This window comes from Tenrec ecaudatus, chromosome 13 (assembly GCF_050624435.1).
Source record: "Tenrec ecaudatus isolate mTenEca1 chromosome 13, mTenEca1.hap1, whole genome shotgun sequence".
NCBI classification, from domain to species: Eukaryota; Metazoa; Chordata; class Mammalia; order Afrosoricida; family Tenrecidae; genus Tenrec; species Tenrec ecaudatus.
In genome coordinates, this window is record NC_134542.1 from 110056896 (window position 1) to 110080471 (window position 23576).

At 37.5% G+C, this 23576-nt stretch overlaps 1 protein-coding gene across 1 annotated transcript in view; it reads left to right on the forward strand.

Moving 5' to 3' along the window:
- LRP1B (LDL receptor related protein 1B) overlaps positions 1–23576 on the forward strand; it is a 1653255-nt gene that overhangs the window by 1254189 nt on the left and 375490 nt on the right. Inside the window, exons 42-43 of the mRNA XM_075529151.1 lie at positions 6732–6921; positions 13326–13530. Coding sequence (XP_075385266.1) covers positions 6732–6921; positions 13326–13530 — 395 coding nt within the window. The remainder of the gene's footprint in view (positions 1–6731; positions 6922–13325; positions 13531–23576) is intronic.

A 23576-nucleotide genomic window follows, 5' to 3' on the forward strand; every position in this document is an offset into this window, starting at 1 on the left:
GATGTATTCTCTTCATTACTTTGTGCTGGTTGACTGGATAGATAGGCATTTAATGTTCTTTACAAATTGCATCGTTGTTTGGCTAGACTCTGTGGCTCAAATATCCAATTTTAACTGTGCAACAGATTCCAGGAATGATTGAATGTTTAAGCACAAATATGTGTATACACATTTGGACACACGCTCACACTTGTCCAACATTATTATTCCAGAAAAATACTCATTGCCATTAAATCAATTCCAACTCATATTCCACCACATAAAATAAGCATTGTTAATGTTATCTCTACTAAAATATTTTGCATAATTTTAAAATCTGGTGTTGTCTTGCATATGTTTTAATTGACTATTGTATTCATGTCAGATACAATTTTACAGGGATCCCATTTTTTTCTGAAAATGAAAACAAACAGAAAGTCATCTATTACTAGAATATTTTAAAATCAACACCAGATTATGATTAAATGTACTGTCAAGCTGTCTGCTATTACAAAGTAAAATAAAAGAGACTGTACCTGGATGGACAGATGTATTTTGTATGTTAATAATCCTGGAGCAATATTAGTCACATAAAAAAAAGTAAATGCCTTCAGTTTGGATGGGAGTACCCCAGGACTTCTAGCTGATTTGGCAGGGAAAACTGACCAAGAGGAAATCTATCAAAGTCACTGGAAGATGATGCAACAGGAGGATAATTTAACGATGGTGCCTGCTTTGCATGGATGTATCGAAACCTGGTTGGGTAGTGGTCATGCATTGGGCTGTGATCTGCATGGTCAGAACCACCAGCAGCTATGTGGGAGAAGGACTGGGCTTTCTGCTCCTGTGAACCGTTAAAGTCTTGGAAACCCATAGGGGTCTCTATGAGTCAGCATTGACTGGAGGGCAGTGAATTTGGTTTCTGGTTTTAGGCAATTTCATGTTCTATTTGTGAATGTTAAAATGTATATAATACCATACGTATTACTAATAGAATTTGCTTGCTAACAGGAGGAGGCTCAGAGTTTCAAGCCTCTTCACTCCTCCATTCTTGTCCAACTGGCAAGAACAGTTTCAGGTGAGGGGCAAAATGCAGACCAGAGTCAGAGAAAAGGTTTGAGCAGGAAAGAAGTCTGAAAGAAGTCCAAGGGCCTGAGTGTGGCAAAATGTAAAGCCAGAACTTCTATTCCGCTAACGGCAGACCTCTTACCATAGGCTGGCTTTCGGCAGGGTCTTCCGCTATGAGCTGGTCCTGCGCAGTGTGCTTGCTCTGTGCTGGCCTGGGCATCCCAGTAGCTCAGCCCCCAGCATCCCACACTTCCTGCTGTGCTCATATCTCAGCCCAAGCCCTTGACCCCAAACCCAAGAGTACTCAGTTTTGTGGAGGTGGTGTAAACATTCTCTTTCTCCATCCAGCCTTTCCCCATCTCCTCAGTCTCTGGACCCTACCTTCCGTTGATGAGGAAATAAGCCACAGGCGGCCTTTCCCTTCCTTTGCCTTGGAGAGGTTTATGTGGAAGGTGTCTCTACCTCCCCTTTGCTTCCTGATTCTTATTAGCATGAGCTCTTCTCTCCAGGCCAGCTTCTCACTAGCTAACTGCTTCATTTCTGAAAATATATGGAACGTGAAAACTGTGGAACTTGTTTTTATTAATAACTAAAATACCTTTGGCTAATGTCATAAAACGCCCCCCCCCCAAAAAAAAAAAAGACTGCAAAGCAAACAAACAAGCCCATTGCTGTTTCATCTACTTCAACTTCAGGAGGACAAATCATTCTTGTAGTGCTTTATCAGTTTTCTTCTATTACTTTACCCTGACTAGTTGCTTTTGAATGCCCTTGTTGACTGTGTGAAAGGAGGTTACTCATGCTTATTCAAGTCACCTGAGTCAGAAGACAAGGTATTCGTTGATTGTTTGTCTGGTTCCAGTTTGGTGTAAGTTCAGTAAAAGTGATACCAAGACAAAAACAACAAAAACATAAAAACTCACTGCTCAGACTCATGCCAAAAAAGCGACAGATGTCAAAAATCTATCATTAAATTCCTGTTACTACCCAGTTGCTTCTGCCTCATGGGTAACTCCATGTGTTAAAGAGTAGAATTACTCCATAGACTTTTCTGAGCAGATTCACAAACCGTACATATGATAACCGCCTGGGTTGAAAGCACTAAGATTTAGCTGTAGGTGTCTGTTGTACACAGAGACCACCTCCAAACAATGGCGTTAGCAAGACACAGACTTTCAAAACCAGATGAACCTGAATGGAAACTCATGCTTGAACACTAGCCTTATGATCATAGTTTTCATTTTCTTTCTTTAGAAAACAGAAACCAGGAACTAAAGATTAGATGTATCAACAAAGTAAAATCATGTATGCAAAGCAGCTAGCAAATTTCTTACAGGAACACAAATAAAACAAATGGCAAAATGTGAGCACACGAAAATAATTAGTTTCCAAAAGACTTTATTTTTCACTCTCACCTTCAACATAAATATTTATCCACCTTAAACATGAAAAGGGGTTCTTTGGAAGAGCAGTCAGCAGCGTAGCACATTCAGGAGCTCTGTCTGGTGTCTGAAGTGGCAGAGACCAGAGACCCCAGAGGCCTCTGCAAGGAAGCCAGGGGACAGGGCAGAAGAGCAATACAGAGACTATGAGAAGACTGTGAGGCAGGGGGGCTTCCTGGTCCACCAAAGCAGAAGCAAAGGGCCCACACGACCCTGGGCCTAAAGGCTGGAGAGAGACTTGGCTGCTCGCTGAGGAGGTCTGTTGCTGTGGACCAGTGACTGTATCTTTGATGTTTTCTGATCCTGACTTGTGGGAATCTGATCATTCCTTCCCTAATGAGCCTCATTAATCATGAAAAAAAAAAGAAAGAAATTGGGTCCTTTAACCTACTTGTTTTTAAACATGCCAAATAGTTCCTTTTGGAGATTCCTTGAAAGAAAAACAATGTAATATGATTTTGTACTTTATTATTATGCTTATTTCTTAGTAAAATTACAAAAGGTAAAACTATACAATGTCTTAAATATTCTAAGAAAAAGCTGATGAAAACGGGTAAAATAAAGGAAAAATAATAATAAATCATCTGCATTAAAATACAGACTCAGCTATTTCTATAATAAAGTTGAAAACAAATAAAAAGAAAATGATCTCTATGCTATCCTATTGATTGGAAACAATTTTAAGAAGTAATTACTCTTGTTTTTCATATTGTCACTGTGAAGTATTAAATCTATGTGCTACCCTTTATCTCGTGCTGACAATATTCAAAGTACGCCTTCACTGGCAATTATCTTCATTTCCTTTCTTCTTTTTTTAGAAGTCAACTTAGTTGACTGTAATCAAAGGACTTGTGGTATGAGCTTATTAAAGCATCTATCATTGCTTGATAGTTGTGATTATGGAGCTACTGATATGGAGATTTTTATATTATTATTGATGTGATTACCTTTTCTTTACTTCTCTAGTTTAATTTTAAGAGAAAATGTATTATAATTGCCCCAAGTGGTATCTGCACCATACGTTTTTCAAAAGCACCACTAAATCGTTACATGCATATTTTAAAATTAAGTATTAAAGTATAGCAGAAAGAGTGCCACAAATTTGTTATTTTCTTAATTAAAAGACCATTGATTATTTTGATTAATTTTAAACATTTTATGTGACTTGCGTGAAGAATGAAATGCATACACATGTTATTTCAACTCATCCATTGCAGTCCCCTCATGCATCTCCTTTCCTCGGTGGCTTTCTGGTTTCCGTTCCTCCTTTATTTATAATCCACTGCATCCTTGGGTAAGTGCTGTTCTTTGGATCTTAGCTGGCTAACCCAATGCTGAGATGAGTTCAGGTCCAGAACTGAAAGATGACTAGGAGTCACACATGCTGGGGGATCTATGTCGCTAGCCTGGTCTCTTTTATGATTTTAAGTTAATTGTTTCTTCCACTTTACCCAGAAAATTAAAGTGAATGATTTGGGGGAAAGTTGGTAGTAGTGGCTGTAATGTTTTCATTGTTGATTTTGTATTAGTAGGTGCCTTATGGTTGGCTCCGACTCATAGCAAACCTTTGTAAAACAGGATGTGCCTTATGGTTGGCTCCGACTCATAGCAAACCTTTGTAAAACAGGATGTGCCTTATGGTTGGCTCCGACTCATAGCAAACCTTTGTGAAACAGGATGAAACGGCTTGGTCCTGCCTATGCTACCTTTACAGTTGTTCTTAGAGTCCTGACGAGCTGTGGGAGGCCATCAAGCACACCATTCAGGGCATCTATGCTGTGCCTCATGGTTTCAATGCCACAACTTTTGGTGTCTCTGGTCTTGACCTCTGGCACTTCCCACAGAGATCCAGAATGTCCTTCAATGATGGTAGCTTTTCTTCCAATGGTCCTAATATTTCTGTGTTCAGTCTTCTGAGATGGCTCATTCATCTGGGGGATAGGGTAGAATGGTTTTTATCTTTTAGTAAACCATTCCCCAAAAAAACAAATAGAGGGGACTTGGTTCATACCCTTTACTAAGGTGGAGACTTAATCCCACCTTAATCTTGTCCATTAGCATAGCAGAAAACCCCCCACCAAAATGGGATTATAGCCACACACAAAGAGTCTAATACTTATCAAAGTCACCTAAGGGATTGTGGTTAGAAAGACCATATTAATTGATTACTTCTTAATTTATAAAGTGAATTGGGATTTTAAAAAATCCTTTTAGTTGATTTTATGTATGTGACACCTTAGCCATTCACCACCGGTCTCCTGGTAGGGGTAATAGAAGATACTCACTGGCACACCGTTTTCTGTTTGTGTAAGACTAGGTGGAATAGAGAGATAAATCCAGTGACACTCAAATATGTGTGAGAGAGAGCTTTATCTCAAGAAGTAATTATCCATCAAGGAAATATCCCAGCCCATTCCAGAACAAGTCCTTGAGGCCAATACAAGTTTGTGAGTCCCTCTTCAGACTAACACAGCCATGTGCATCGATGCAGAATCCAGGAAGATCATAGGTCTGTGGGTGCAAAGTCTCATAGATCCAGTGGGAGTGGATGTATCTCCAGGGATCTCACAAGTCTCCATGAGATGTCAACAAAAAAGTGAAAGCAGAAAGAGATGGGAAGGTTCCCGGGACCCTCTTATGAGGAGGTCACACCTAGAAGGAGGCAGCATCAGGCTGTGATCTGATTGACAGGCTAGACTCCACCCCTACACTTCAAATTGACAAGAAATTATGTAACTACCTCACTATTCATATAATACAGTTGAGAGCCAGTTTAACTGATGTTCTCGACTATCTACCAGTTATCACACAGTACAAGAATTGATAGTGGCTCTAGACCAGTGAGTGTTGATACAGAATTTATGAATGTAACAGGTCCATGTGGTCACCGTTGTCTCCCATTGGTGTGGAGGAACAATATAAATAATAAAAAATAGAAGAAATGAATAAACAAAAACGAACAAAGAATTAGCATTTTAAATACTGGTAAAGCAACAGCAAGAGAAAATAACAACCAAAGAGAAGAGAGAGGATAGCAAAGAAAATTAAAGGTATAGAAAATAAGATAAAAATATAATACGTAAAACTAAGGAGAGGGGAAATTGAAAAGCAACAAAAAGTATAGTAAAGAAAGCAGCTAAGATAAAAGAGAAGAAATAAAATGTTAAATAGAAGAAAAGAAAGCAAAAAGGGAAGCAGAGGACGAAAGGACAAAAACAAGGTAAGGGAAAGAAAAGGACAACCAGTCAAACTGACAACAAAATGAAAAACTGTGGGGATCAGGGTTACTGGTACAGGTTAGCCCTCTGCCAGCGAAGGCGTTCACAGAAATGGCGTGGTAAGCAGTGGAACACAGACCTCCATAGAGTTCTTTCATACGTGTCTATGGTCAAGGCACTTCATCTGGTCTGATGGGAGCTGATGGTTACGGAAGGCACTTCTGGCTGCCCACATGGATCTGGGATGTCCCTGGTACTCTGTATTCTGCTGGGCTGATTAGGGGGAGTTCAAGTGCCTCCACATACGGACCTAGTGTACTCCACACTCAATCCATGGATTGGTGGGAGTGGGGGATGCTGGGTGGGGTGTCACTTGTTGCTAGTATATACCAGTGAGGTTGGGCCACACTTTGGGTAACCAGGAGGGTGTAGGTAGGGGAAAAGGGAGTGTGCTACTATTCGCTTCACTAACCAGTGTGCCAGGCCACGGTCTGGCTGGAATGCTGTTTACAAGAGTTCAAGATGGCTGTGCCACTTCAAAGTAGAAGAAAATTCACCCTTCTGGCTCCTCCTCACCACTGTTCATTGGAATTCACTTCACTTCTCTATCCTTTCCTCTGAAGTGCAGGCTTCCAGGACTCCTCACCCGCGTCTGTTTCATTAGGTTTTTCTTTTCTTTGATGTAGAGGGCCTGCGCAATATGTCTCCCATTTTCCATCTTGCTGAAAGTCCCAAGAGGCAATTATTTAATTGAGCTCTTGTTGACTGACAAGATTCAGTGTTTATTATGGATCTGTTTAGCAAAAACTACTCCTATGAATATGCAACAGTTCAGGGCTGAGATTTACTGTGCATAATCAGTTATTACTGATATTTGTGGTAGGTTTCACAGTTACTATATTTTTCTCCTGGAGACTCTGTGAAGAAACAACTGAGAGAGAAAAATAACATACCTGTATATTTGTAACTTTTTTTCTTTTCAGATACCTTTTTTTATAAATATAAATATATTTTTTCCCTTTAGATGTGGGTTCTGTTGAAGGACTTGCTTATCACAGAGCCTGGGACACACTGTACTGGACCAGCTCCACCACTTCATCCATCACCAGGCACACGGTGGACCAGACTCGACCTGGAGCTTTCGACAGAGAGGCAGTCATCACCATGTCGGACGACGACCACCCACATGTGCTGGCCTTGGATGAATGCCAAAAGTGAGAAAGCGCTCATTTTTCCTTTCTGCACTACAATGAGAGATTTTAATAATATTAAAGTGTACATTAACTTTGAAAAAATAACTTTGAAATCAAGGTTTGGTGATTTGTTTCAATTATTGGAAGTTCTCAGTTCACAATTCATAATAAGAAAATCAATTAGAGCGTTGTGAAGTTGAATAATTAAAATTGGAAATCCCTGAAGGTCGAGTTTCACCTCCCCGAGAGTTCCAAGAAGAAAAGAATATATGAAAATGAGAGGGGGCGGGGAAAGACAATGCTATGTTAGGAAATAAATATGCAGACAACATACCTATCTAACTCGTTGAAATATGAATATGGACAAAATAATTTTTAAAACCAAATATTAACATATTAATATATATTGAATTCTGAAAGATGTGTTTGCATTTTATCCAAATAATTTTAGCAACTGGGGATAGCTCTAATTGAAACATTTTGTTTACATTCCAACTACCTATATTGTATGCAGAAATAGCTTCAATCTTAGATACTGCTCACATCTGGAGAAAACCATCCCTGTAAACAGACATTGTGTTTAATACAGTAGAAGGTTAGCAGAAAAGAGGAGTACCATCAAGGCGATGGACTGGCACCGTGGCTGCGATGTATGGGCTCAGCCAGGACAGCCACTGTGACAAGGGTTCTGACCTGGGCAGGCAGTCATTCTATTGCACTTTGGAGTGTTCGCAGTCATAACTGACAACAGCCCGCATACTGATGCATATTTTCTTAGTCTGGGTTCTAAAATAAAACAGTGACATGTATATATATACATAAAGAGAGATAAATTCACATTAGGAATATGACTCCCATGGTTGTGAAATAGGGTCAATCTGTGCCCAAGCATGTTCCAAGTCTGTGGGTCAGATGTTAACCTGGAAAGATTTGCAGTCTCAGAAGCCCTACGGAGCAGTTCTACTCTGTCCTATAGGGTTGCAATGAGTGGACATTGACATGGGCACTGGTGTGCTTTTTGTCTTTTTAAGCTTTCTTAAAAGAAGCATCTATACAGGAACAAGAAGGACAAAAGTCTGATTGAGTATACAAATATTTACATCTACCTGTTCCACTCTCTTACAATATGGGAAGGTTAACTACCAGTAAATTCTGATGAAGGCAATGAATGTACAAATGTGCTTTACACAAATGATGTATGTATGGATTGGGATAAGAGTTGTATGAACCCCTAATAAAACGCTTAAAAAAAATAGAAAGGCAAAAAAAAAAAGAGTTGTATGAGCCCCTAATAAAACTATTAAAAAATGATAATGGCAGCTTATGTATAAGTATTTTGATACAATTGATGTATGGATTTCTATAAAAGTTGTTTAACAGCCCCCAATAAAATGATTTATTAATTAAAAAAAGAACAAATAAGTAAAAAAAGAAGATATATAAATAATTATTTCAAGTAAAAAAAAGGTAAAGCAAATAAAAAGGCCCAGCTAAGGTGTATCCACTAAGATACACCTTATTGATATGGGAAAAATTATATATAGACTGATTATAAGAAGCAGTGATATTTAAAATTTTTAGTTTGTTAAACTTGAATTATATTTGGGAGACAGTACTTTTTAAATATTGTGACATGTTATATAATGTGCTTTGAATTATGTTAGGACAATTGAAATGTGGGCTTTGGATTTCTTATTTTAAAAAGACAAAAAAACTCTGCAAATTATAATTATACTTAATAAAACAGAAAAACAGTTAAAAATTTTAAAAATTAAAAAAAAATTAAAAACAGCTAATGTTGTCAGTGTTCCCTATTTGATAATAAAAAAGTCTGAATTGATTAAAAACAAAACCAAACAAAATTAGCCTTTTATTCAGCAGAATAAAGAGTTCTTAAATGTGTGGTAAATAAAGTGAAAAAAGAAGTCTGATAAGCCCTGATCATGACTGCTATCAGGAATAAAAAAGGAACTGCATGATGTAAGCCGTTAAGTTGTTACAAAATTTAAAAGATTGGAGCTCATCCTGAGGTCCTTTTGAAGAAATACTTGGACATCTACCTTTAAACAATTTACGATTGAAAACCCATGACAAATACTTCTAGTTTGACATACATGCGATCTCTCTCTGTGTTTCAAGGGTTTAGACTTTTTTGTGGTTGTAGAGCTAGAAGTAAGATACGATTTAATATACTTAATTAAATGCCTTCATTCTAGAAGTAAAGATTCGGACAATCAGAGATGCATTGACTTTTTACACAGACCTGTAAATCTTAGATCCAATGGCCAGAGCCATTGTATGCCCAGAGGTCGTTCCACTGACATCACTGCCATTTATGGTGGGGACAGCTGCATTTATTCTACAGATAAATCAGAAGATCTTGGGACAGCAATAAATATCATAAATTAAGAAGTAAAAAGAGAACATCAAAGCAATTCACAGGTCTACTATGAACAAAAAGACAAATGATATTATAGATGATCCCCAAAAAGTCAAATTCTGACACAAAATGACACCAAATTTAGTACAGGATACAACTGCCCCTGAGTTTTGAGACCATAACTCTTTAAAAAAAAAACATTTTATTAGGGGCTCATACAACTCTTACCACAATCCATACATATACATACATCAATTGTATAAAGCACATCCGTACATTCATTGCCCTCATCATTTTCAAAGCATTTGCTCTCCACTTAAGCCCTTTGCATCAGGTCCTCTCTTTTTTTCTCCTCCCTCCCTGCTCCCCCCTCCCTCATGAGCCCTTGATAATTTATAGATTATTATTTTGTCATATCTTGCCCTATCCGGTGTCTCCCTTCACCCCCTTCTCTGTTGTCTGTCCCCCAAGGAGGAGGTCACATGTGGATCATAACTCTTTATGGGAGCTATAACCAAAACCATGGGAGTAAAAAGCCCAGTCTTTCTTCAGACGAGATGCTGGTAGTTTCAAACTGCTGACCTTGCTGATCACAGTCCAACACATAACTACTACACCACCACCAGGACTCTTATGGGAGTAGAAACCAGGGTTAGTCCAGGTAGACTACAGAAACAAATTTATAGACACACATGTGTATAAGAAAGAGCTCTATATACAAGAACAGTTGAATATTGAAAAACATTCCAGCCCAATCCAGATCAAGTCCATAACTCCAATATTAGCTCATATGTCCAATATAAATCTATAAAGTCCTCTTCAACTCAAGAAACACATGCAATGATGCTGAATGCAGGAAGATAACAGGCCAGTGGGTGCAAAGTCTTGCGGATCCAGTAGAAGCATGTCAGCGCTGGCAGGGGTCTCCATGTGGCTTCTTCAGTTCCCACGGCACGTGGTCTATCAGTGCTGTGCCTCGTGTCTTGTCAGTGGAGCATCTCTCAGGGAGTAAGCTAAGAGAGAGAGAATGTCTCCCACCCCCAAGGTAGAAATTCAGGAATTCCCAGAATCATCAGGAGAAGGCCATACCCACACAGAGGCCTCATTGACTATGACCCAATTGGCAGTCTAGATCCACCCCTTCAGTCTTAATCCTCTCAAATCCCAAATTGACACCAGATTATGTCACTACCACAAAAACCTCCTCTTTTTTTCCATATAGTTTTGAACCTCTGATTTGTAGTTAACAGCTTAATGCCTAACCCACTAATCCATTTGAGATTAGCTTTAATCAATTCGTGTTTTCTGCAATAATTGATTTTTACAGATTGAAACATATTTTTTCTTACATATGATGAACGTAAAATAGAGCTAGACATAAAATATATTTTATTTAAAAATTATATGAATTAATGTATAGAGTATAAACAATATTTTAATAAGTGTAGTATTGATATTATGTTATAGGCACATTCAAGTCATTATGGTATGTTAATGAATTAATAAAATATGTTTACTTAAAATCATAACTTCCAGATAAAAGTTGAATTACTCCATATAAAACCTTGGATTTGAATGGGACATCCCCTCCCAGAAGGGTCACAAGGAAGGGATGAGTCAGCCAGGGTGCAGTATAGCACTGATGAAACACACGATATCCCTCTTTCCTTGAGACTTCCTCACCCCCCACTATCATGACCCCAGTCCTGCTTTTCATTGTGGGAGAGACCAGAGCATGGACACAGGTCCAAATAAGAGATAAGAGCTCACAGCACATGGAATCCAGGAACAGAAATGGGAATAGCAATATCAGGAGATAGAGTGAAGGTGGAGAGAGGAGGGAAAGAAGGGGGAACCTATGGCAATGATCAACACATAACCACACCCCCTACCCCAGGTGGAAGAACCCCACAGACCATAGGGGAAGGGAGACAGTGGTTGGTGTAAGATATGAAAATAATAAGAATTTATAATATATCCAGGGGTCACTAGGTTGGGATGGGGCCGAGGAGAAGAGCTGATACCAAGAGCTCAACAGAAAGTAAGTGTTTAGAAAATAATGATGGCAACATATGTACAAGTATACTTGATACAATTGATGTATGGATTGTTATAAGAGTTGTAAGAGCCCCCAATAAAATGACCTCTTAAAATAAATAACAGAAATTTTGGTCTGCTATTAGTTATGTGTATAAATTAGATTTGATCAGCCTTGCTGGGCTTTATTTTCAACTGAAATGAGCCAGTTAAGTAGAGAAAAACACCAATATTTCTCAAAGTGTATACTTCTAAAGCTAAAAATCTAGGGAGTATTGCAGATAACAAAGGTGATTTTTAAAACTTACATTAAATGCATACCCCTTAACATGTTTTACTTGATCAATCTTTCTTTTTAAAAGTCATAATATGTGGCTAAGCTGCATAATTTAAGGAGATAGTATTGTCACTACTTGTCTCATACTGATTAAGAGAATAGAATGATTATTGGTATTTGATTACCTAAAAACCTTTTTGTTCCATAGACTGAGTGAAACTGTTTTCCAAATAGCAAAGATGACATTTTAAAAATGAACAAGTAGAATTATTTTTGTTGTGTAGATTTTCACATGATACCCAGATGTTGCATGTTGACTGATTTTGCTGAGTGTAAACATATTGCTTTTGAATGATTTTACATGGAAATGATAGATACACTCTCGCTTTAAATATGGGAGCCCTGATTTATTGTCCCATACCCAGTAGACTGACAACGGCAAGGTCATCAGCTTAAACCCAGCAGCCACTCCAAGGGAGCTAGATGATGCCATCTGCTCCCAGGAAGCTTTACAGTCTCAGAAGCATGTGTAAGTTCACTGTAAGTTGGAATGGCTCTGTGACTGGGAAAGTAGTGGTGGTTATGAATATAAAATATAAGTTTAAATAGATTTTCTTTATGTGAGTAGTTTAAAAAAGCATATTTTTAAGTGTTCTCATGTTCCTTTCTGCATCCTTTTCTCTCTCCCCGCTAATCATCAGCCCATTCATACTAAATTATATTCAAATAAATTCTTGTACACAATCCAATAGAGAAGAATTATTCTAATAAAAACAAGAAGTTTTTCAGAAAACAGATCTGAGAACTTCCAGAAAATCTGAAGGTTTGTTCAGAATAAACTTTGATAATGAGGCAAAACAACCCAACATGAACTCACTGCCATCAAGTCACTTCCAACGCAGTGAATTTACAGGACACGGTAAGACTTCCATTGTGGGTTTCTGAGACTGTACATCTCAGCGCAGGTGAAAACCACATCTTTCTTTTGAGTACCACCGACGGCCTCAAACAGCTGACCTTGAAGTTAGTCACCCCATGAAGTTAGCCACCACCACACCACCAGGGCTCTCTATGATGTAAGGCATCCTGAACAGTCTGCATAAGTAACAAACATGAACCTCAAATATTTGGAATGTGTCCCTGTAATTACAGAGATGACAGTAAATTTACAATAAGGGGTAAACAAAATACTAGAATAGTCTAGTAATTTTAATTTTTTGACAGAAATGAGAATTATTGCTCATTTTGTAAATGCAGAATTACAAAAGCAAACCTTGAAAAGAAGATGTTGAATTTCACTCACTTGAAAAGAAAAATATCAGAATGATGCTGGTGCCCCAACTTCCCACGCTGAATCTGCGGACAGCGATGTTAATATTAGAAGACATTTGTAGCTCATAAAACGTTTAAGATGATTGTTTTGTTCCTGATTAGAATAGATCTTTACTGTGTAGCTAATTGGATTAATTTAATGTAATTATTATTTGACAGAAGGCACAATGTATTTTTTCTAGAAATAAAAATTGAAAAGCCTTAAACCTAAGTCTCATTTATGAATTTAGGAAAACTATATATAGAAACATAAATACATATCTTCCTTTGGTATCTTAAATGTCTTGCGGGTCATAGACTAAGGAATGTTTGATAGCTTGACATCGTCATATCTCTACTAAGATTTTCAAGAACAATAAAGCTATTTTAATATTTTATCACAATTTTCTTTTTAATTAGTTTAATGTTTTGGACCAACTGGAATGAACATCATCCAAGCATCATGAGATCTACCCTTACTGGGAAAAATGCCCAAGTGGTAATTAGTGCAGACATGCTCACTCCAAATGGACTCACCATCGACCACCGTGCCGAGAAGCTCTATTTCTCAGATGGCAGCCTGGGAAAAATTGAGAGATGTGAATATGACGGCTCCCAGAGATATGTAAGTTCACGAGGAATTTCTTGTTGATGAATATATATACGATGATACATTGAAAAAACATAGGCTTATCATTCTTCCAATGTGTATATCATGTCAAAATAATTAATTGTTTAGAGCAAACCAATTGACTAATGAATCCATTCAGTGAGAAATAAAACTGTGGATAATATTTTGATAACTCTTTTCAAGTGAATTTGCTACCACAAAAGAATGCCAACTCTATTTTTCCCTAGTGACTTTATCTTAGTTATTCATGTGAAATTACTAGAATGATATACATATGTGGAATTTTTTCAAGCAAATATAAATATATGTATACAATAATATACATGCTTTACTGTAGAGTCAGCTCCGACTGATAGTTACGGACCCTATGTACCACAGAATGTCCCGTTCTGTGAATTCCTTTTTAAAAATGTATTATTCACTGGGCGTTAATACATATATAGCATATATTCCATAGTTCAATCATATCAATCAGTATTGTACAACTGTTACCACAATCAGAATTCTTTAAATTGATGTTTGAGTGCATTGTTTCAACCACTATCTCAATCCATATCCTGAATGTTGTGTGTGTGTGTGTGTGTGTGTGTGTGTGTGTGTATGCGCGCGCGCACCTGAGTTAATCGTCTACTAACAAAGCGTGATGTCCTTTTCTAGGAGCTGGTCTTTCTTGACATGTTCAAAGTACCTGAGAGGAAATCTCACCATTCTTCCACCTCAGGAAGATTCAACTTTGGGTACCATTCACCACACCATAGTTCAAATATATCAGTCCTTCATTGGCCTTCTGTAGTCATTGCCTAACTCCCGCGGGCATGTGAGGTGATTGAAAATGCCATGGTGTGGCTCAGACACGCCTGAGTGTTCATAGTGACCACCTTCCTCTGTGACATTTTATGGAAGTGTCATGCAGCAGAGTTGCTCAATGTAATCTTACCTTGCGGATTGTGGATCCATGCAACTTGATAACTTCCATCTTATAAGTAAAACAGAATTTGTTAGTTTCCTTAGGGAAATGAGGAAATTGGAAAATAATGTTCTACTACTTCCTTTTTAAAAATAACTTTCTATTGTGAATTAAGTCAAGGTTTACAGAAGAGATACTCAATATTCATCAATTCAATTTACACTTTGCTTCAGCTCAGTACTATTACAGGATGAGTGGTGGTTATGCATTAGACTGCTAACTATAAGGTCAGCAGTTCAAAACCACTAGCTGTTCCATCGGAGAACGATAAGGCTTTCCATTACCATAAAAAGTCACAATCTCAGAAAAGCACAGGGGTGGTTCTTCTCTGTTCTACTGGGTTGCTAGGAGTTCCCTTGATGAGAGTGCATTTGGACTTTTGCTTTGTGTATGACTGTACCGTCTTTTGTTGGCTTTAACTCCTGCAAACCTCTAGTCGCTTCTGCTGAGTTCCCTCTTACTGGGCATTGCCTCCCCCTTCTCTCAGTTGTACGTTTGTCTGTAGTACAGTCAGTTAGTTTTCTTCTCTCCTTCTCCTCCTGCCCAGTAACCATTAAACAATATTTTGTTTGGTGTGAAAAGCATATCTGGACCTTTCATAATAGTGATCTATTATATTTGTTCTTTTGTGATTGAATATTTTCACTCAGCATAGCATCCTGGGGGTCACATAAACCCTGGCTGCTTTTCGCGTGTTGAAATAGTCTTTACACCTGGTTTAAGATGGCAAAGCAGTGTTATTTTTGGTGAGTGGTTGCATTCTTTTGGCTAGAATTCTATTAAGAATGTCTGCGTCAATGTTCATGACGCATATACTTTTCCATGGTAGGTATGTCTCTGTGTAGTCTTGGTATCGGGGTTTTGCTTGGTTTTGCCATGAAGCTGGGAGTTATCAGGGATGTTCTAGCCTCTAGCACAGTGTGAGTAGAAGCGGGGTCAGCTGTTCTCCGAAAGTTTGTTAAAATTCTCCAGTGAAGCCATTTGGATGCGAATTTTTTTTCTTATATATTTTTTAATTTCCTGAACAATTTCTTCTTTTGTTATGTTCAGGTTTTATACTTTAGCTTAGATAGATAAGGTGTTTCTAGAAATTTGTCCATTTTTTCTAGATTTTCAAATTTTCTGGAATATAGTTATTTAGTTATAAGATTCTATTATTATCCTTTTTCCCTTTTGGGTCAGTTGTGATAGTATCTATTTCATTTCACATTTGTGCAGTTTGCATCTTCTGTTAGATTTGCCAATTATAATAATATTTTCAAAGAATCAATTTCTTTGTCTGCTGATTTTATTGTTTTCATTTTCTACTTCATTTAATTATGTTCTAATATTTGCTATTTATTTCATCTGATGATTGTAGGTTAATTTTATTGCTCTAATTATTAGAGATGAAGATTAAAATGTTGATTTTCATTAGTCTTTTCTAATGTCTGCCTTTATTGCTGTAAATTGATCTCTGAGTACTGCTTTTGCTCTGTCCCACAGGTTTTGATTTGTTGTGTTTTCATTGTAATTTAAAGAACATTTTCTTTTCATTTATTTTTTATCCTATTTATTACTTGGCATTTTTGCACGAGTTTGTTATTAAATTTTCATGTGTGGATTTTTCCCCCTATAATTTTCCTACAGTTGATTTCTAGTTTTATGGAATGGTGATCTGAGAATATGTTCTATAATATCTAAATATTTTTCAATTTATTGAGGTTTGCTTTATGACCTGGCATATGATCTAATACATAATATGCTATTTTGGGTAAATGGTTCTGTTGATGCCATCAAATTGGTAATTGTGTTCTTCTGTGACTCTGTTGCCTCTCTTTCTACTTGTTTTATCCTTCATTATAAGTGGTATACTAATATTCCCTACTATTATTGTAGAGTTGTCTATTTCTGACTTTGGTCTTTTAAGATTTTAATTAATGTATCCTGAAACTCTTCTGGTGGATCAATACTTCTCTTTATGTTATCCCACATATTTTTGCTGCCTTTTAATTGCTTCCATAGTTGATTAATATTGAGATCTTTGTCTTTCAGCTCACTGCTTTTGCCTTCCATTTCACTGCCTACTACTTTGTTTGTCAATGCATGATATATTTCAGAAATTGTAACGGTAATCTTCTGGATTTCTAATTGCTGTTTTAGTATGGTTTGAACATTTTCATTTCATTTTTAAGGATAATTTTATTTTAAGAATATAATTGTCAACAGACAAAAAGAGCATCATGGTAACAGAGAATCCTGTCTGTTATATAGAAATTTCCAAGACAATTCACCAACAACCAAGCTTATAATATTTTACCTTCCTATTGAGAAAAGCATAGATGTGTGGAAAATATCCGAAACTAGTACAACAGCTATGGTTAGTGCAACTACCTAGTTATGATTTAAACAAACCTAGAGAATCAGCAAGGCACTGCCATGGAGGAGAGTGAAAGCAGATTATACAGGCAGAGTGTTCTCCAGGCAGTCACTACAAATTCCTTCCACGTCTGTTCTAAGAGCATGTGCAGGGCCACAAGGTGATTCAGTTGTAAAATTGGCCACTAAGGACATAACCTTATGTCCTAAAGCATATTGTCCAGTCAGACTCTGGCATTACCGTGGCACAGCAATGGGTAACTCTCCAAAAGACCCCATACCCAAGGCAAAATGGTCTCTGCTAAGGTTTACCAGCTATTGTATAACTCAAAAGAGACACACTCTTAGAAGACTAGTTCCTTACTAAGAGCCAATGGTCTGGGTGAGTCGCTCAACTTAGTGGACCCAGATGAATCTGGATTCCAAAATAATCAAAGGTTTCTCATTATGGAATAATTGAAAAGGCTCTGGGATTTAAAGCCACAACAACAACAAAATCCTTGCTGTGTTGGGAAAGCACCTACAAATACTCCAGTCTGTCCTTCTTCTCACCACTGAAACCTACCTTTGATTTGTAAAATGATCTTCCAGACAGAAGATGGAGAGACCGCCTACACGAGGTGGCTGGGGTGGGCCAGGAGGAAGTCCTGGTCTAGAGATCGGCCTTATCGTTACAGGAATAAAATGGTGGAGACAAACTGAAAGCCAGGGAAAGAAGTATGTTTACCTTCAGCATATTTGTCAACATTTTCATTTCTTTTGTCAGTTTGCCCTTGGGATGCTTTCCTGAATTCTTCCAGTTTTTCTGTCTCCTTGATTCCATCTACAACTTTCTTTATCTTTTTGCAATCCATGAAGGATTGAAACTACTATTCTTTTGAATTCCCTATCTGGCAGTTCCAATCCATTTCTTCCTGAGTAAAGTCTTCTGACCCTGCATTTCGATCCCTTTCTTGAACCACATCTTATTTCTTTGCATGAACTGAGAATATCTGTTGACGCGACACATCCTGCTGTTGCTTTTTTGTTTGTTTGTTCACTTGTTTTTATTTTAAAACATTTATTCAACCGTGTTATTGGCACATAATCCACACGCCATTAAATTCAATAGTTCAATCATATCAAGAAGTGTTGTACATCTTGCATTTTAATTGTTGATTACATGTTGGTGAGACCGTAGCCAACCTGTCTCTTGGTTGTTGTGATAGAGAATGATGGTATGCATACTCTCCATTTGTTGTTGAGTATAGACAGGGGAGGGGATGGAGAGGAGAATGTGATTGTGTGCATAATTTTCCTTTTCTGCTGTGTATAATAATTTTATGATAATTAGTAAGGTGTATAATAATTGTATAAGTGTTATAAATTGTGTGCATAGTTCTCCATTTGCTGTTGTTCCATGTGCTGTGTAGCACAGTGAATGTGTGTTTTGCTAGCGTTTCCTGCTATGTATTGAAGCTCAGATCCTACCGGCCCTCCTCTAGTAAATGTGACTGCAGGAGATGTGAATGTGCCTGGGATGTGGGAGCTCACTTTCTGTGTCCTGTCAGCGGAGATAAGAGAAACAAAACAACAACAACAATAACAACAACAACAGCAAAGGAGGTAGATGAAGAAAATGCAGAAAAGCAATAGTTTAAAAAAGAAAGAGAAAAAGAGAATACTACAAGCAGGAGAAGGTTACAGTAAGATAAACCATTTAATAACCTTCTCATCAGCCAACATTGTGGTCACTTCACTGGCCCTAATCAAGGGGAGCTGATACAGCTAACCCTTAGTCAGCCACTGGACTCATTACCGCTCCCACTCCTTTCTTTCTGCTTGTGTTAGACTGCTCCCCTTAGTCGTTATTCAAGCCGCATCCCTAACCCGTCTCCTGAAGCCCGGGGTCCTGTATCTATTTCATTTTGTCTCTTGCCTTTTAGTAGACAGTTTTTGTAGTGTGTTTGTCTAACCAGCCATCGCTGGAAGCCTCGCTTCTATTTTTGGCTCATCAAAGCAATCTAAGAAGTTTTGAGGAGGAGAATATAATTATTTTCACAGTCCAACACAGTCTAATTACTTTCCTCTTCTCAGATTTCCGAACGTAAAGTTATTGAAAATGTCTGTGTACAGCCCTCATAGCATGTGTGTAGGTCTGAAAAACTCTGATGGCATGCATGTAGGTCTGCAGAACCCTGATGGCATGTATGCAGGTCTTAAGAACCCCGATAGCATGCATGTAGGTCTGAAGAACCCTCATAGCATGTATCTGGGTCTTTAAGGAGGGAACCTAACGGGATAGCAAAATGTGGTAAAATTTCAGCACTCTTCCTAGACCTGTGGTGAGAAGCAACCATGGGCAACTGGGAAAGCTTAGTCTGCGTGGTTATGCCTGAGTGGTTAGAGCTGGAGAAATTCTCTCCATCCTCTCTCACTCCAGACCATGCCCAAAGGGAAGTAATTTCTAGGCTTTAACTGCAGAGCAGAAAGGCCAGGATAGGGAGAAAGGTTTATTTTGGAGGGAGAGTAATGTAGCTAAAGGACCGTGTATCAGAAGGTCTCTGTAACAACTGTTGTGACTTGTTATGCAAAGCAGCCAAACAGAAAATAAAAATGAATGGAGATCATAGTATTCCCAGTATCCCAGTATTGGTTTTGCCTACAAAAGCCAATAGTCATTCAAGGGCCTTAGTTTTCCAAAGGAGTCCTGGTAGTATAATAGGTTAAGTATTGGACTGTGAGTAAAAAGACTGGTGGTTTGAACCTACCAATTGTACCGGGAATGATTTGGTAGTACGCTTCCATAATGTATAGCTTCGAAAACACAATGACTCTATTCTACTCTCACTTCCGGGGTTGATGTGGTCCGAATGTGTGTGACAGAAATGGGTTTAGTTTTCTAAATCTTAGTCTACATCATGAAGCACACTAGCTAACTCTATTGAGTATGTAGGCATGTCTGTTCATATATGAATGTGTATGTATATGTTTAGATATACATGTGTAGAAAACATACATCTATTCTAATCTATAATTATACGTGAACATTCGGAAGAAGTAAGTGGTGCACTGGTTTACATTCTGACGCTGACTCAGCCTCAAAGGGCAGCTCCCTTGAGCATCAGGAGTAAAGGCAACTTGCAGACTTCTCACTGCTAACCCCTTGATTCCGACTCACAGCGACCCCACAGGGCAGGGCGGATCTCTCCCTGTGCTTTTCTGAGAAGGCAACTCTTTCCAGGAGTAGAAAGCCTTAACTTTCTCCCACACAGGGGCTGAGGGTTTTCAACTGCTAACATTGCTGTCAGCAGCCAAACCCAAAATGGGCTCAGACCTCACAGAGGCAGTTTGATCTGAGGCAATAACTTTGACCAAGGATCATAAATGTACATCTGAGGTCTCTATTTTCCAATTAAAGCCTTTGTGAATGTAAGCTAAGGTGACCAGATTTTACCATTGGTAAAGCAGGACACCAGCTGGACACCATTGATAAAACTCATATCTTGGTGAAATAGCCACATGGCAGGCTGAAAACCGTATACCCTAGCTTGTGCATTCTTTCCAAAAATTGGGACTTTTTTTTTTAAATGCCACGGGATGTGTGACAAATTGTTAAAAATAGGAACTGTCCTGCCAAAAGCGGACGTCTGGTCACCTTAATGTAAGTAGATTATTTAGCCTTTCTAAATTTTATATTCCGGATATGGGATGTTTCACTTAACTTTCATGGTTATTATGAGACTGTGGTACAAAATGTATGTCTTAAGTATATCCTGAAAATTACTAATAAGCCTGCTTAGAAGAAACAAAAGTGAACCATTGTCCTGAATGTAGAGCAATTCTTTATTATAACCTAATATAAAAATACTTTCAAAATCTCTCATAACTTTAATCCATCTCAATTAACTTTTAATACACTAGCTTTCTCTTTCATCAGATCTGTTTTTAAGTATGTTAATTCTAGTTAGTCTAGGTAATTAATTAACAATATATTTTAAACAAATATTATCAAAAGGATATTTTTAACATTTAGAAAAAATATGCCTAGTTATTCTTATCTGCTTAAATATCCACACTAATATAATTTCTAGTTGGCCCAATAAATAGGAAAATATGCTCAAAGCTCTGATAGTGTAAGTTTACATGTGTTCCAAGTAAAATACTAAATAATTTAAGAGAAAGGCTATTTTTTGTTGTTAATAAAATAACAAAATTACAAAATTTTTGTGGTTTTTCAAAATGTAATCTAGTGCCTTTCTTTCGGCTAACTTATTATCTTTTTTTTTCCTTTGAAATATTTTTGAGCCTGCTCAACTTACTTATCATGACCGTACTAGCTAACAGTCATTGAATGATGATGGTGTTACAGACAATACTAAGTACTTTATATCTCGCTTTATTCTCACAGATTTCCTATTTCATTTTATTTTGATCATTCTGTTTTATTGTTTGAGGAAACGAGAAGTTATGGTCCGAGGAAGCAGCCACGTACTTGGGAGAAGCAAGATGCTCCCCCGGGTGGTCTTGTGAGGTTGAAGGTTGTGCCTTCAAACATTGTACTAAATTTAAAAACGTTTTCACGTAGAAAATTAGACTCAATTAAGTGCACAAAGTGTGGTGATTCGGCAGAACTTGTAACTGGCAGTACGTTTGTTTTCTCCTTGGTTTTTCTCACACTTATTTCACATTTTACCTATGTACAAGGGGACTTCATCGTATGTGAGAAATTTCATGGTCTTTTAATTCCATTTTTTACATTGTTTTCTGAAGCCTCCTCTTATATCTTTTGTATAACTGGTATTTTGTTACCAAATTTGGGGAGATGTTAATGCATTCAGAAGCGCTAATGATTTACCAAGTTCCCACAAATGGTCTGGTCTTGACAATTTACCTGATGGTAGGTGGTTTGTGTCCACCAGAGGCAGCATTGAAATGGATCGGGCATCCCTTATTAAAAAATTAAAGCTAAGAAAACAACATGAAATAGTTCTGTTGTGTCACATATGGGGTACTAGGAATCAGAATCAACTAAAATATATATTGCATTTGCCTTTTTTTTTACTTACCCTTATGTAGTTCCCTGTTTAGAAATAGGAATCATCGTCCGTCAGCCTAACTTACATTGTTACAATTCATATTACAGCAACATTGGTGAGTATTACTAATAAGAAACCAATGTCCGGGTCACATTGTCTCTTTCAAAACTACTCTAATGCACACAGAGAGCTGCTGCATATTTTTACATACTTCTCTCTGTTATGCCAAGAGAGCTAATAATTTTAAGGTAAATATATCGGTAGTCTTCAAATAAAGACCAGCATATTCCTTCACCATATTTCAAAGGATGCTTGTAGCAGCACATTTTCTAAACTTTAAAAATAGATATTGCAGTAGTTTAAAGAAATATCATCATGGCAGCGCTCCTAGAGTCAGATGTAAATAACTATTTTCTTTTGCTTTCACCATTCCTTTTGTCTCTGTTTGAATGTTCCCACTTTCTAGGTGCATCACCAATTCTGCACTTTAGTAAAACTTGATGTTCATCACTCAAATGAAATTCATACTTATTGAATACCAATGCTCTTTTTTTTTAAGCAGCCCTGGTGGAGTAGTGAGTTACACACAAGTCTACTAGCTGCAAGATCAGTAGTTCAAAATCACCAGGTGCTCCACAGAAAAAAGACAGGCTTTCTACTCTCATAAGGATACACAGTCTCAGGAACACACAGGTGCAGTTGTGCTTTGTCTTATATGGTGGCTACAAGTCAGAATCAATTCAATGACAGTGACACACAAGTTTTATTAAAGTGTATGAATATACACTAGAATATGCTGTAAGAAGTTTTATTTAGTTATGTCTTGCAAATTTTTTAAGCCTTCAATTTTAATTTAATAGAGTGAACATTGTATAATATCCTATTGCTTCTGTGTCATACCAATCTTTATTTAATAAAAATAAATCCATAGAGTTTATTACGGAGACCATAGTTGTTTGGGGGTTCTTAGTGTCGGTTGAATTGACTCCAGCTCCCAGCGACCTCTTACACAAGAGAATGAAACCTATCCCAGTCCCGTTTTGTCTTCACAGTCATTGCATACTTGAGTCAATTTTCCTAGCCACTGACCTTTTGAACCCCTTCCATTTTAGGAGGTGCATTCTCTAGCAATATATTCGGTTATGATCCATAACATTTTATTAGTTCGTTTTTGGAAGTAGTTAACCAGGTGTTTCTTTTTACTCCGCTGTGGTATGGAAGTTCCACTTACACCTGGCCAGCATGGGACTTGAAGCAGTGGTGGCGTGGCTTTTAGCATTGCATTCATAAGAAAGCCATCACCGTGTACAAACAAGGGGCAAAGACAGAGAAAGACAAGAGCAACACAGACTAAGTCTCCCATAGCTTCCATTTTTTCCTGTTTGTTAAAAGAGGAAATGTTGTGCAGTTCTTCGATAACAAAATGTAGTAAAGAGAACATCAAATATGTTGGACCGTATCTATTTTTTAATTAAAAATATATAAATAAGCTAAAATGACATAAAACTGTTTTCTGTGTACATCTCCTTTATCTTTCTACATTAATACATATGATTTAAAACCAGGATTCAGACAATTTGAACATTCCAATATTATTTCTACTTTAATTAATAAAAAATTGATTCATTCAAGAACCCCTAACTTCAGAACAATGTAAAATGGCTTAATAGATTACGCTCAAAATTGTCTCGCCTGCC